Source organism: Guillardia theta (genome assembly GCF_000315625.1).
Source record: "Guillardia theta CCMP2712 unplaced genomic scaffold GUITHscaffold_5, whole genome shotgun sequence".
NCBI classification, from domain to species: domain Eukaryota; class Cryptophyceae; order Pyrenomonadales; family Geminigeraceae; genus Guillardia; species Guillardia theta.
In genome coordinates this window covers 166,175-180,068 of record NW_005434669.1, presented here as the reverse complement: position 1 = coordinate 180,068, position 13,894 = coordinate 166,175, and the positions used below count along the sequence as shown (strand labels likewise).

The 13,894-nt window shown below is 51.1% G+C and overlaps 5 protein-coding genes across 5 annotated transcripts; 2 read left to right on the top strand and 3 right to left on the bottom strand.

The window, feature by feature from the left end:
* Positions 1-827: 827 nt before the first annotated feature.
* On the top strand, positions 828-2,710 carry GUITHDRAFT_160870 (hypothetical protein; the record flags this gene model as incomplete). The annotated part of the gene is made up of 2 exons (XM_005840497.1): positions 828-2,573; positions 2,663-2,710. The coding sequence occupies exons 1-2, from the start codon at positions 1,014-1,016 to the stop codon at positions 2,708-2,710; spliced, it is 1,608 nt and encodes a 535-aa protein (XP_005840554.1). The 5' UTR covers positions 828-1,013.
* A 591-nt stretch (positions 2,711-3,301) lies between these two features.
* GUITHDRAFT_150220 (hypothetical protein) lies at positions 3,302-3,620 on the bottom strand (the record flags this gene model as incomplete). Its single annotated transcript, XM_005840496.1, has 2 exons — positions 3,302-3,417; positions 3,465-3,620. Coding segments are annotated over 2 exons (237 nt in total), but the record flags the coding sequence as incomplete, so codon positions are not given.
* A 1,403-nt stretch (positions 3,621-5,023) lies between these two features.
* Positions 5,024-5,880, bottom strand: GUITHDRAFT_100556 (hypothetical protein; the record flags this gene model as incomplete). Its single annotated transcript, XM_005840495.1, has 4 exons — positions 5,024-5,065; positions 5,120-5,232; positions 5,285-5,411; positions 5,485-5,880. 4 exons carry the CDS (start codon positions 5,878-5,880, stop codon positions 5,024-5,026), a joined length of 678 nt encoding a protein of 225 aa, XP_005840552.1.
* Positions 5,881-6,352: 472 nt separating this feature from the next.
* On the top strand, positions 6,353-7,299 carry GUITHDRAFT_100555 (hypothetical protein; the record flags this gene model as incomplete). Its single annotated transcript, XM_005840494.1, has 4 exons — positions 6,353-6,397; positions 6,873-6,956; positions 7,003-7,204; positions 7,250-7,299. 4 exons carry the CDS (start codon positions 6,353-6,355, stop codon positions 7,297-7,299), a joined length of 381 nt encoding a protein of 126 aa, XP_005840551.1.
* A 48-nt stretch (positions 7,300-7,347) lies between these two features.
* Positions 7,348-13,535, bottom strand: GUITHDRAFT_132680 (hypothetical protein; the record flags this gene model as incomplete). Its single annotated transcript, XM_005840493.1, has 19 exons — positions 7,348-7,419; positions 7,464-7,492; positions 7,539-7,598; positions 7,643-7,715; positions 7,758-7,831; positions 7,873-7,942; positions 8,033-8,088; positions 8,139-8,270; positions 8,375-8,423; positions 8,468-8,521; positions 8,574-8,750; positions 8,826-8,949; positions 9,003-9,031; positions 9,089-9,136; positions 9,183-9,309; positions 9,356-9,394; positions 9,584-10,337; positions 10,534-13,263; positions 13,328-13,535. The coding sequence occupies 19 exons, from the start codon at positions 13,533-13,535 to the stop codon at positions 7,348-7,350; spliced, it is 4,905 nt and encodes a 1,634-aa protein (XP_005840550.1).
* Positions 13,536-13,894: the final 359 nt, after the last annotated feature.

Genomic DNA, 13,894 nt, shown 5'->3' with positions numbered 1-13,894 from the left:
GATACCTCCAACGTGGGTCATTCTCGCTAAGATCATAACAGAGTCCATCAAGATCCAACGTCATCTCCTCCTCCTCTCCTCCCTCCTCCCTCCTCCCTCCTCCCTCCTCCCTCCTCTCTCCTCCCTCCTCCCTCCTCTCCGCCTTTGCCTCTGTCCTGCATTGTTCGCTTTACTTGCACGGATCCCCCGACCCGCCTCAGCTTCAATGAAGTCGTGGGACAACCAAAAAGTGGTTATAAATTATTTTATAAATTATTTTATTTGTACCCTTGAGATGCACTAAAAGGATAATTTGCTTCCAGCAGTTCTGATTCACGTACAAAATGTGTAGTGTGTGTACTTATTCGTTTGAAGATATTTGACTAAAATTTGTGTTGATAAATAATGCAACTTTGATGCAACAAGATTTTAGAAATCTTAGTACTACAATTTTATTCATTACTTTATTTTATCAGTACAGTTCTAACATAACAAATGTTTTAAGTGTTTTAGTAGGTTCTGAGGGATGGTCATTTAGAAAGGTGGGTAGGGTACTGGTATTTTCATGGGTACTTGTGTGAATGTGTGGGTACTTTGAGACATCTTCAGGTTGATAAAGGAAATTAGTAGGGGTACTGATCAAGTTTCGAGGGGGTGATGAGTCAAAAGGACGGGTACATGTGGTTTAGTACGGGTGAAATATTTTTTCCATGGGTAGAGGGTGTCGAAGAGGTTTTCGGGTGGGGTGGGGTTTCCTAGGGATGTATGGGATTTCCTGTGGTCATGCTAGATGGAGAGAAGCGCGTTGAACCTGATGCCGAGAAGGATGTGATTGGATCCCAGCAAACTTATACGGGTTAGATCCTGCTGTTCATCTCCTGTCCTTCCTGCGAGCTCACTGTCTCCCTCCTGCTCCTCGGATGTATGCTGCTGAGTAATCTGGAAATGGACGCAACCAAATAATTCGGAAAGGTTTTCGGAACAAAGTTTGAAGCTCGTTGATCTCTTCTTGCTGGAACGTTTTGAAGAAAAGCATGATGATCGATCAACCGTACTCGGCATTCCATGAAACTAAAAAGGGATTCTGGCATCACTCACGATTGCCTTATCGATCGGTTGTTTTATTGCTCATTTGTTTTCTTACTTTTGGATCATACTATTGTTACGATATCCCAGGTGCTCTAAAAGGAAAATTCTTTGATCACTTTCAAGGGTTGACTCAGCTTCAATATAATTTGCTCTACTCTCTTTATAGTTGGCCCAATACCGTACAAGTGTTCCTTGGGGGCTATATCATTGACAAGTACCTAGGTGTCCGATGGGGCTGTTTCATTTGTTGTTTCATCCTTGTTGTAGGGCAAGGGATGGTGTCTTATGGCACTCAGATTCACAGCCTCGGCATCGTCTTGATAGGAAGATTCGTCTTCGGGCTGGGGGGGGAGACCTTGACAGTAGCGCAAAGTGCATATACGGCGAAGTGGTTCAAAGGCACAGAATTGGCTACAGCGTTCGGAATTGTGTTGTCGTTCTCACGTCTAGGTAGTGCAGTGAATTTTGACATATCCCCTGCAGTCATGGACATGTTCACCAACTCTGATATTGGTGGGTTTACATGGGCAATGTATGCGGGCCTCTTCACCTGCGTTGTTTCTCATATTTGTTGCATGCTTTTGAACTGGATGGACCACCATGCCGAGAAATCGAAAGCGAGCGAAGATCGTGCTATGTCTGTTCAGAGCTGCGAAGATGATATATTCGTTGAAGCAGACGAAGTGCACCTATCTGATATTTCGTCGTTTCCGCTCTCAGTTTGGATTGTTTTTGGCGTGACGATCACCTTTTACGCCTCCGTATTTGTTTTCTTACAAAATGGCGTTCAATTTCTGCAGCAAAGGTATTCAACGACAGAGAAGCAAGCTGCATTTGTGATGAGCATGCCGTATACTGTATCAGCCCTAGCTTGTCCCTTGTTTGGATATCTAGTGGACAAGACAGGTCGTGCAATCATTTGGATTCTGATATCAACTTCGAGTGTGGCAACCATTTTCCTTTGCTTCTCGTTTATGGACAATTTCTCTCCTATCATTGGAGTGGTCGGTATGGGTTTGTGTTACTCGATTTGTGCTTCGGCTTTGTGGCCTTGCATAGCTATTGTTGTGGACATGAACAAAATGGGGATGGCCTATGGCCTGATGACTGCTTTTCAGAATCTTGGTCTTGCAGTTTTTCCTCTGATCATTGCACCGTTGCTTCCAGATGCTAACCGCCCGAACACAACTCCTGCAGAATTCGCGGAAATGTACAGAGACGTCATGTTGATGTTCGGCAAGGTTGCAACAGCTTCAGCAGGACTGACAATATTGCTTCTGTTGGCTGATATCAAGGAAGGAGGCTGGTTGAATGCTTCGGCTGCTGCACTACAGGATCGCGAGCTAAAGAAAGCTCGTGAAGAAGCACGAGAGGCACATGTGACTGGCTACTCAACACCTGCCGTGTATACCCACCATGTACATCACCGCAACAAATACCTAGCAAGACTTGGTATTCGACCTCACGGAGGTCCCAGATTATTCCCAGAGGATTTCACCCAACAGGTATGAGCAACAATCTTTTTCTCATGTTCTTTCCGTTGCACACAGCATGTCTGACTGATTCCCCGTTCAGATCACTGCTCGGTTACCAGATTATGCTGCCGACATGCATCGACATTTTCCGTGGGATTCGGACTTGAGTTCTCACAGTTACTCTTCGCGCAATGGTCGACCCTACGAACCTCTTGACCGAGAGGAAGGCCATCATCTCATCCCCGCCACGAGACCTACACAGAGGTATGTGCACACTTGGTTTCTCGACTGGGTTGTTGAAATGTTACCATCGCAGCCCTCAGCCAATGGTTTCGATCTGAGACACTGCCAAGTTGCCATTTAGATCACATGTGTATTAATGACAATCCGACATGTACATACAATGCTTTCACATTCGTCAAGAGGACTGAGCTCTTTCCTTGAAATTAACCTCATTCAAGTCAAAGTAGTCGTATTGAAATGCTGATTCTCGCAAGTCTGTTGAACTTGAGCCCTTGAGGATGATTCGAGCCTGAATCGTTATGATGGCCATGAGCTGCCATTTTCTTATCACGTCGCATGCTTGACTTTGAACGAGAGTCATCTGCGATTATAGTCTGGTCTATTCACACTTGACTACGCCAAACCTTTTCAACACTGAAAATGCCAGAGTGGTAGATCGCAGGTGTGCCAAAGACCAATCGACATGCTCATGCTTGGAAGCAATGTGGGGCGCCAAGTAACAAACCAACAAGATGGGAAGAATAAATTTCGTTTATTGTATGGAACAGATTTACTGCTGGCGGTAATCGCAGTAGGTGTGGGAGCGTCCACCATCGCAGTTGTTGACGTAGCCGGTGGAGGGCATGTAGAGCTGCATTCTTGTCAGAAACAATCTTAAACGCACAAGTCAGAACTCACAGTTCCGTAGAAGTCGTGGCCAGATCCCTGTCCATCGAACTCGCCAGAGCCGAAGTAGATGTAGGAGGTGCCATTGCCGTTAACCCAGGACTGGGGCTGGATGCCGCTGGAACCAGCATAGCCGGTGTCGAAAGCTACGGACTCGAGGATGGAGAACACTGTAATGAGTGATTAGAACAGGTTCATGCCGGATATAAGTCCCAACAAATAAGATAGCGATTTAGAGTGTAGCAAGTCATGCAAGTGTCTGAATCATCAACAGAGAGCAGGTCTGGGAGGACATAACACATTCATACTGCATGCACATTGTCATGTTCCGCATGCGTTATCTTACTTGCACTTGCTGGCTGCTTTCGCGCCGCCTTCTTCTTATAAGCTTCTGTTCTATTTCTGGAAAACTATTACCCCTACCCCATACAATAGACCCCCAACCTTACATTTCTCAAAATACCACCCGCTTATCCCCTGGGAGAATGGTGAATTAAAGGGGTGATAGAACAGAACTACCCTCACATTTCGACTGCAGAAACACCCCCCACCCCTACCAATGAAACCCTTCCCAGTCTCCCTCTTGCTATTTTGAGGGCAAGCACGAGTGGGGATGAGGGGTCCTTGTTTTAAAATGGTGAACAAGTCTGTTTCTGCCCTGTTGTACCGTATTTTTCAACAAAATAATATTATAATTGTACGTTAAATATTAACTTTTGTATAGATTTATTTGTAAACGAAATTCTTAGGTACAGTTTCTAAGCTTGTTTTTTATTATTGAGGTGTACCATGATTCATAAGTGTATGAATCTTCCAGGCTGGTATAAAAAGTTTTATCAAATCACCGGATACTACCGACGGTGCTGTACCCCGGCGGCTCCTCTTTACTCCAAGTGAAGTTAAAAATCAGTACGAGGATCTTTTACTCAAAGTTAAGTTAAAAATCAGTACGAGGACAATCAGGAGAGTCGAGGAGGCCGGGCTTGACCCTGACACTGTCGCACAGGCCAAACGGCGAGAAGAGAAAAGACAGCAAGAACCAAACCCAATCCTGCCGACTGCTGTCCCCCAAACTTAACTGATACCTTCACTTAACGGCGCCAAGGACAAGTCCCCCGCACGGCCATGCCAGCGATGTCCCGAGGATCACTAGCACTGCCGGGAGCCTGCTTCAGTGATTATCCTGCCACGGTGCCAGGAACAGCTGGCCAGGAAGCTCTGAGTACGGTCCGGGCCCTCGGAGTCCGAGCCTGAGAGACGGCTTGCGCCATCGGACCGTGTGACCACTGTGGCCAGGTGTCTCCGAGTCATGGGCTGATCCGGGCCGACTCGATCAGACTCTGGGCCGCGATCGGACAGTGAGGCGGTCTCGGAAGCGGCGGCGGCGACCGGCGAGTCCAGTCCGAGGTACTACTATGGTCGTCACGGCGATCATCGGATATCCGATGATCGGAGTGGCATTGAATCGCTGGCAGGCCGCTCATCGGCCGGTTCAGGACATCGCTAGAGGTACTGGCTGGCTTAGTCACATGGCATGACAGTGCAGTGGGTACTTTCAATCGCCTCGTCAATTAAACCATCAACAAGATAGAGCTAAGTCCTCCAATCGTGTTCTGTATGACAGGGAAGCTTCAGCATCCTATCATTCCTGGTCGATCAAGGCTTACCCGAAGAGAGCTCCTCACGCTGTGGTGAACTTGAATGCGCAGCGAAATATCCTTGGTATGCCCAAGCATGTTCTTTACGGTAACAGTGTACAGCTGCATGTCGCTTCTTGAGCCTGGAAAGAACGTTCAGACCTTTGCAATCGTTCCCAGGCATTTTTTGATTACTCGGACTGCCAGTCAAGCAACCATCCGCTTCGTTCAAAGACAGGTTTGATGGAAGGGGAGGGTACACTTTGAAGCTCAACGGGCCCATGTTGTCATGCAATCTTGGACACAGGCGAGTTGAAACATGCTGAAGGAACAGATCCAAGAGTCAGCGGATGGCAGTGAGAAGGTGCAGATAACTGCACTGAAACATGAACAACCTTGTCGAGCTTCAAGACATCTCTTGGATACTCCACCTGCCGCAAGGAAGAAAGGACTTGCAGCGTTGAATCAATACACACTTCGCGGGTAGAGTCTGCCCAGCAGAGTTTGAAGACTGCAGGATCCATGGGGTTTTCTGTTGAACCCACCAACTTTCCATCTTCACTGATAAGAATCCCTTGTGGCAGAGTCTTGCCTGGAAAAATCCGCACCTCATCGGTGGAGGAACAATTAAAGATCTGTTGATTTACGGGTTCGTTCACCACCAAAAAGATGTTTGAGGAGTTAGCAACAAACATACAGGATTCATCGTCCACCGTGAATTCTTCCGACAGATTGTCAGTATTCGATATGGTTGATGTAGAATTGCTCGTTCCATTTGCACATCTTGGCATGTTGAAATCCAGGATTTCATCCCCCAATTTGAATTCAATTGATGTTGACAACTCTGTTTGTGGTGGGCGCTGTGAGAGCAAGGGAGAGAGTTCTAGTATTGTAGATAAGAATGTCCGAAACGATTCTGGAGAGATTGACCTTCTAACCAACGTATATACAAATCCTGGAAAAGCAGAAATTCAAAAAAACGAATCAACGAATCAGCAGGTTTGCAGTTTTACATACCTCCGGCGAAGAATAAAAACATCATAATCACATAACTCTTCCATGAGATTCTTCTTGTCCTCGTCTTGTTGTTCTTTGCTACATTTATGACCTCTTCGGCACCTCCTTCTCTCCCGCCTCCTCCTCCGCTCCGCACTGCCATTTTTTCCCTACCCGAAAGTTTTTGACCCCCCATTCAGGACCCCCTAATTCCTGTAGTACTAAAACGAGGTCGGGAGGGGTGGTCTCCAGCCGGTAGCAACGGAAATGCCTAAGGAGAGAAGCGCGGTGGCGGAGATGGAGAACTGGAAGGTGAGGACAAGTCATGAGGAGAGGAAGAGAGGAGAGGAAGAGAGGAGAAGAGAAGAGAGGAGAGGAGGAGAGGAGGGGAGGAGAGGAGGGAAGGGGAGGAGGAAGATCGACAGTTATGACGTGATGAGAATTCAGCGCTAGCGAATGTATGCAGGCAGGAAGGTATTGGTGAAAATTGCCCGATCGATCTGGATATGTCGGGCGGAAAACATTGAGAGGAAAAACATACAGCATGATCTGAGAAATGAGGGAGAAGCAGATGAATTTCTTGAAAGCATGTCCATTCATCCACCAGTTTACATCAGACTGCAGAAATAAGCAGTCACAGCAACACAATAGAAATAGACCAATGTGATACAACAAGACAGAAACATCAGAAATCGAGATGAATGGAAGTTGAGAGAAAGGAGCTCATTGTATTTATGCTTTAGTCTTCCTCTCCATTCGCAGCTATCACTGACACATGCAACTGCAGGCGGCTGTTGTGAAGGAGCAACAGGTAGCATCAGCCTTCGAAGAGAATTGGGGCTACCTGAAAGCTCGCCCCGAGGACTGCAAGGTCACTGCAAGGAGTCTGCGCCATTTCTCTTACACTTGTAGAGCAGCCGAGAGGCTTCGAGACGCGCCTGGTCAAGTATTTCGATCACGGAGTTGCGTCTGTGAAGGAGAAGAGAATTGCAGTGCCGGACGATGATCGAGAACACTCGGTCGACCAGAAGGTGCCAGCGCTGACATCGCAGAACAAAACTTCAATGTTTCGAACTACGAGCAGCATCTATGGCTCCAGGAACACGTTGGAGATGTTCGGTGCGAGGAGATACCCCTGGTTTCATGCTTTGATCGTCTTTGCAGGAGTGGCCCAGCATGGACTGAAGAGTGACATCACCAAGGTTCTTTTCTGAGCGAGAAGAGAAGAAGAACACGAGAAACATGTATATAGATCAACAATGCTAGTAAACATCTTTGCGGATTGAGCCAAACATCGACGATCCCTCCAGATCCTCCTGCACAACTCTTGTGCTCTGCTCAAGGTTCAGCAACACTCCGAGCAGAATTCTCACATCACCTGGCGGGTCAAGGACGCGGTTTCCACGGCTGCAGCACGTGCGTCAGACTGTCACACGACATGGCATCGAGTCACCGTGCTCGGACATGATCTTGGCGCTTCTTGCTGTCAGCTGATCGAACTCAAACTTCCTGCCTGCAGCAATGGCTTGAGCGCCTGCAGGAGCAACCGGGCAGCACCTGTCGCCTCCATGATCTTTGCTAGGCTGTCGATCGATTCGGCAAAGAGCGGATGACCTCCTCCGAGGTTGATCTGCGAGCGTGTCATGCTTGTCAAGCGCGGTTGTGACTTCACCTGACGGATTGACATGGACCTTCTCGTCGCTCTCTCTGCGTCCTCGTACCTCCCCCTCTGAAACAGCAAGTCGCCTGCGACGCCTTCAGTGCAGGATGACTCCAAGTCTGACTACCCAAGCCCAGCAGAGCCTCAGCTATGAGCGGATGAGTCGGGTTGAGGTGTTGATCCGCAAAGGAGGCTGCCTGGCATTCAGTTGAGTAAGAGGCGAAGGAAGTGAAGGAAGGAAGTGAAGGAAGGGAGCGAGGGGATGAAGTCACAACAAGACACGCCACCTGCTCGAAGTGCAACTGACTTGACTCAAAGTCTCCCGCCAAGTATTCCAATCTTCCTGCTGTGCTATCAGGGCTTTTCAGAATCATCCATGACCGATTGAATGACCGAGTTTACACAGGACAGCTGTGAATGAAGTTCTAGCTTTTGTCAGCGTCAGCTCAGCTTGCGATAGTGCGACGTCCTTCTCTTCTTGCGAGATTGTTTGATCTTTCGTGATCCCTTCCACCTCTCGCTCATCTGCACCGAACGTAAAGGAGGGAGGGAGGGGAGGGGAGGGAGGGAGGGAGGGAGGGAGGGAGGGAGGGAGGGAGGGAGAGAGGGAGGGAGTTTTGCCGGCCTACCATGCACCAACAACTCTTTCAGAGCTTCGAACGCATACTTGAACTGATCCTGTTCCCGGTCTCAGCGCCTCCCACCGATCCGCCTCTACAGACCTGCGCCTTGTTGACCAGCACGAACGACCTCTCTGCCGTCCCTGCCGTGGCATCCTTCCAGGTGCGCAGCAAGATCTCTCCATAGAGAATCCTTTGTCGATCTCACCAGGCTGATGGGAGAGCGGTCGACGTACCTGAGCTCAGCCACTTGATGTTGCGTCTCTGTGGAGCCTTGTAGGCCTTGTGCCGGCTGGTTCAGAATCGTCTCGTACATTTCTGTCGCCTCCTTGTTCCTTCCCATCTCCCCCAAGAACTTCGCCAGCAGCACTCCTATCCTCTCCAGCTGCTCCTCAGTCAGATCCCAGCTGCAGATACCGCTCCTCTTACGTTCCCCTCGCTCTCCTTGCGGCGCTCATACCGCTTCAACCCATCCAGCAGCCCCTGTCCTGCTGGTCACTTTGCGCTCTCTCGCGCCCTCCCCTGCCTTGTATGCATCGATGTGCTTGTCGGCCTCCCTGACGCATCTTCGGAGGTCGCAGTGCCTGTACGAGCAGGAGCTTCAGCTCGGAGGAGAGGACAGACGTAGCAGCGTCACAGGGTCCCGGCGTCGTCCTCTTCAAACAACTGCATACGTTGGTTCAACCCCCTCCCCCTCACTCTGTTTCTCCTCTGCTGCCTTACCAGCGGAAATTTCGACATGTCGGAGCAGACGCCCATAAGATTTGCCCACTGGCAGAAAGTCAAGTGAGTAAGGACGTCAACATCCTTGCAAGACCTGCTCCGATCTCCTCCAGTGATAGATCTCCTCCTCAAGCTTCCTCCTCGACGGCGGTAGAGATCTCCAGAAACCGCCTTGAAGGTGTTTGAGGAGCTGCAAGACGAGGGTAGTTTCACCTAGACGCCTGAAGGAAAGTGAGCAGAGGGTACAACCTCCTCTCCCTCGCTCACCGATGTACTTCCCGCTGCTCTTGTGGTCCAGGCACGAATCTTTTCAACGAGAATCAGGTGGAGTTGGAAGAGGAGGAAGACGTAGGCAAGAGGCAAGAGGAAGGAGGAAGGAGGAAGGAAGAGGGAGGCGGCAAGAGAGGGAAGGAAAGGAGGGGGGATGAGGAAGGAGTGAGAAGAAGAGGAGGTTTCAAAGAGGAGGAGGAGCAAGGAAGCGGATAATCTTCAAACCTCCTTTGGATCGCATCTCTCATGGAGCTGTGGCCTATAAGGATGTATCCACTGTATCTGATCCAGGTAAACTTTGTGCTCTCCAAGAACGTCATAAGAACAACTCTTGGTACATCCGGCATCATACACAAGAGCTCGTACTCTGACAGCCCCCAGCAGCTGCCCCACAACAGGCTGCAGACTCTCCGGACCAGCTGAGGGCACCGGGCCGTGTCAAACTGTCGCTCCCACCGATGCAGCACGTAGTCAAGCAGCGCCCAGACGTCGTTGGCACGGAACAGGAGCTGCCACTCCAGCTCGCACCCCACCTGAAGGTCCTTGGGGTTGATCTTGGTGGCCTGGTGCTCCCGGCAGAGTTCATCGACCATGTACCGCAGGTGCAGAGGGTTGGAGCAAGGAGGGTGCGCTACGATCCTGTCCAGGCGTTGCGGGCCAAGTGAGATGTCAGCGACGTCCGTCCACTGACTCCTCTGCTGGAGGTGCTGCTCGGCTAGGAGGAGAGCTGCTTCCTTGGTCCAGCTGGGCATCTGGTGGACTTTCCAGCCCCTCGCTCGGATCTCCTCGGCCGCAGCTCCTTCCCGGCACGTCAAGATGACTCTCGTGCGAGCTGGGAACTTCTTGGGGAGCCAGGTGAGAGGAGGAGAACCATCGTAGGTGTCGTCGATGGCGTCGAGGGCGTCGATGAATAGGATGACTATCCCCTTGGAAGCAGCTGCTGAGAGCCATTGCGATAGCTCCTTGCTCATCTTCTCCGCTGCAGCAGCAAGGGTGTCAAGAGAGGGGAGAGAGAACGGAGGGAGGAGACTGGAAGGCAGAGGGGAAGTATGAGGATATAGGATAGAGGATAGAGGATAGAGGTGGTGGTGGTGGTGAGTCGTAGAAATAGAAGAAGAAGTAGAAGTAGAAGTAGAAGTAGAAGTAGAAGTAGGAGCAAAAGAAGAGCATCGTACCCAGCAGCTTCTTGTTCACTTCAATCTGGAGCGAGAAGCGATCTTTCAGCGCTTGTTGGAGGTTGACGCAGAGTCGCTGGTAGTCGCTGCTGCCGCTGCTGCATCCTATGAAGTGCGCAAACCACATGGCTTGAGGCAGCTTTCCTCTCGACAGCTCCAGGTACTTGGAGAGGAGAGTCGTCTTGCCGCTCCCTCCCTCTCCGACGAGCACGATGGGCTCCAACATGTTCTGCCTCGGGTCGATGTGGGCGTCAAGGACGTCGAAGAGCTCCTCCTGCTGGATGAAGGGAGAGCGCTTGCTCAGGGCGAGGCTGCTGTGGCAGAGCCGGTCACGATGACTCTCGTAGTTGTTGGCGAGCACGGGGAAGGTCAACTTGATGCTTTTCTGCAGCCATTCTGTCGCCTGCCGCACCGCAAAGATCGGGTCCCTGTAGTTGTCAAACGTCAAGATGCCCTTGGGCAGGATCCTGATACTCTCCTTGAACTTCTCGAGCTGCTTGACAACCTGCTGATCGTCCTCGACGAATCGTTTCGCCATCTCCTGCGCGAACGCATCGCCGTACGTGTCGTCACGGAGGAAGAAGAAGGTCCTGCCCTTGAGCTTCGTGCTAATCTCGTCCATCCTGTTCACAACGATCGCCGTATACATCACTTCTCCCAGCGAAGAGTTCTCCATCCCCGACTCCTCGTAGAACTCTCTTGCCCACTCGATTTTCTGCTTCGCCTGACGGAGGAGGGGAGCAGGAGGGACCCACCCGTACCGCCCTCCTACGAAGAAGAGCCAGACGTTTGTCTCCTTCACGTCCTCCATCGAGCACATCAGCATGCTCTTGCTCTGCACTAGCTCGTCGTCAAGCATCGCCTCCTCTCCGAAGCCGACCCACTGCCATGCCTGCGGCCCCCTCCCCTGAGTAGTCTGGTCATAGATCTGGAGGAAAGGGTCAACGGGGCAGAAGGCGACGCCTCTGTCGCAGCACATCTGGTGCAAGGAAGGGAAGCTCTCGTTGAGAAGAAGCATCCTTTCCTCCCGGAAGTCCTGGTAGGTGGTGAAGATCAGGGGGCGGACGTGGTAGTTGAGGCTGAACCCTTCCTCTGGGACGAAGCACATAGAATGATCGTTGTTCTTCATGTCCTGCGATAAGATCTCTTGCGCGTCCCGAAGTTTTTCATTCTGGTACGCCTCCCACCATCTCGTCTTCTCCTCCATGCTGACCCTGGTCCTCTTCTTTGGTTTCATCGATGTCTCTGCCACCGACGAGCTGTAGCCATACTTGATGTTCCTCCTCTCGTTGTACCTCTGCTTTGCCTCCGCCAGCTCTCTGAGCGCTACAGCCTGCATCTTCTCAAGGGAAGCGGCTTCTCGCAGCAGAGCTTCTCTCTCCCTCTCGTTCTTCATGTCCATCGCTTCCTTCATCTTCATGAACTGCACCCTTGCCACGTGTCCCCGCCACACCCTCTGCAACGTGTCCGCTGCCTCTATCGCCATGTGAATCCTTCGGACCTTCACCCTCCCCTGCATCCCCCGGTAGACCCGCTGGATCTCGATGCTCGCGTGCACGGCTCGTCGCAGGACCTCTGCCTGATCCTCCTTTTGCTGTTTGATCGCCCGCAGGTACTTGCTTACCTCCTCGATCTCCACCTCCAGCCGTTTGATCTCTCGCTTCGCCTCCCTCGCCGGGATCTCAGGGGCAGCCATCCAGGAGAACTCGGTGCAGGAGGAGAGGACAAGACCTCTTCGCAGCCTTGAGGAAGGGTCGTTTACCATGTCCTTGAGGATCATCGCAATGAAACCGGAGTCGAGCTCTTCCTTTACCAGCATGCTCGTCCTGCGCTCGAGCTGACTCGACCTCCTCTCCAACATGCTGGACTTCCGTTCCAGCTGGCTTGACCTCCGCTCGAGAGGCCTGCCGAAGGGAGCGTCTTCCTTTTTCTGCGGGAGGATAGAGAAGTGGATAATGATGCTGCCTCTGCTGAATCTTTCAACCTCGAACCTTTCCTGGCTGATCCCCAGACTCATCGACAGCTCCGTCACCACCGACTTCTCCAACGCGATGCGATCAGTGTCAGTCTGCAAGTCTTCGAACCTTCGGTTCAGCTTCAACTTCGCGTCTACGAACTCGATCTTCTCCCTCGTCTTGTCGTCCTGCAGTCCAGACGACTCCGGGACAAGCTCACCAGCCCCATCCGGGAGGTTTGAGCATGATTGGAGCAGTTGTGTTTTGGCGTCTTCCGAGGCTTTGAGGTAAGCTTGCAATGGCTTTGCTATCGTGTCGTCTGAGAGCAGAAACTCGATGGCCTGCATAGACAAGATGCTTCGATCTCGCTTTTTCTCCTCCTCCAACGCATTCTCACATTCAAAGAACTCCAGTGTCGAGTCCACCTTCACCTGCTTGAAATTCATCTTCTCGCACAGATTCACGCACTTTTTTGCAAAGTCTGTTCGGTCTTGTCGAAGTTGCATGATCTCTTCATATAAGACATCCAGAGACTTGTTAAAATTCTCAAGGAGAGAAAGCACGGAGAACAGCCTTGTGTTTGCCGCTTGTCGCATGTTTGAAACAGCTTGATCATGCTCAGCCTGCCGCCTCATATCAAGGGCTTGATGTTCCAGCAGGAGGATGTCATATCTTGACTTCAGGTCTGCAAGCTCTGCCAGTGCTCGTTGTTCTGAAGCCCTAGAACGAGCATACTGCGCTTCCATGAACGATCGATCTACCTGACTTTGACCCTCTGAGCAAACACGTCAGAGTCTGCTATGAGGGACAAGAGAACGCCACTCTGAAGACTTGCTCACCTGCGATGGCCTTGGACTCTCGATCTCTCGCAGCATTCTCCCGCACAAGAAGTCCTTGCCTTGCAAGATTCTTCTTCTCTGCATCGGCTACGATCTTCAGCTTCCTGTACTCTTCTCGCTGGAGCTCCAGCTCCTGCACCGTCGACTCCAACTCTCGTATCCGAGCCTCTCGATTGCGCACGTGCGCGATGGACTGGGCTGCACCCATGAATTATAGTAAGAACCTGCGTCTACTCCGACGGACCTGCTGCTTTTCCCGTCAAGCCAGGCTACTTCGAGCTGCTTCTTACACAATTCTTCATTGTCCAGGTCTGTCGCAACTTGCTAAACCTCGCCATCTTGCAGCCGTCCCAGCTCCGGTCGCCGCCATCGGTCATGGATGGCACAGCCGGCCCAGGCATTGATGTTTGACTCACTGGCCCCTCATACCGACCACAGGTTTTAAAGGTCCGAGTCAGTCCGACTAGTGTCCTCTGGAGTGTCCTTTTTCTTCTCGCCGTTCAACGGTTCAGTGGCCTGTGCGACAGTGTCAGGGTCAAGCCTCCTCGACTCTCCTGATTGTCCTCG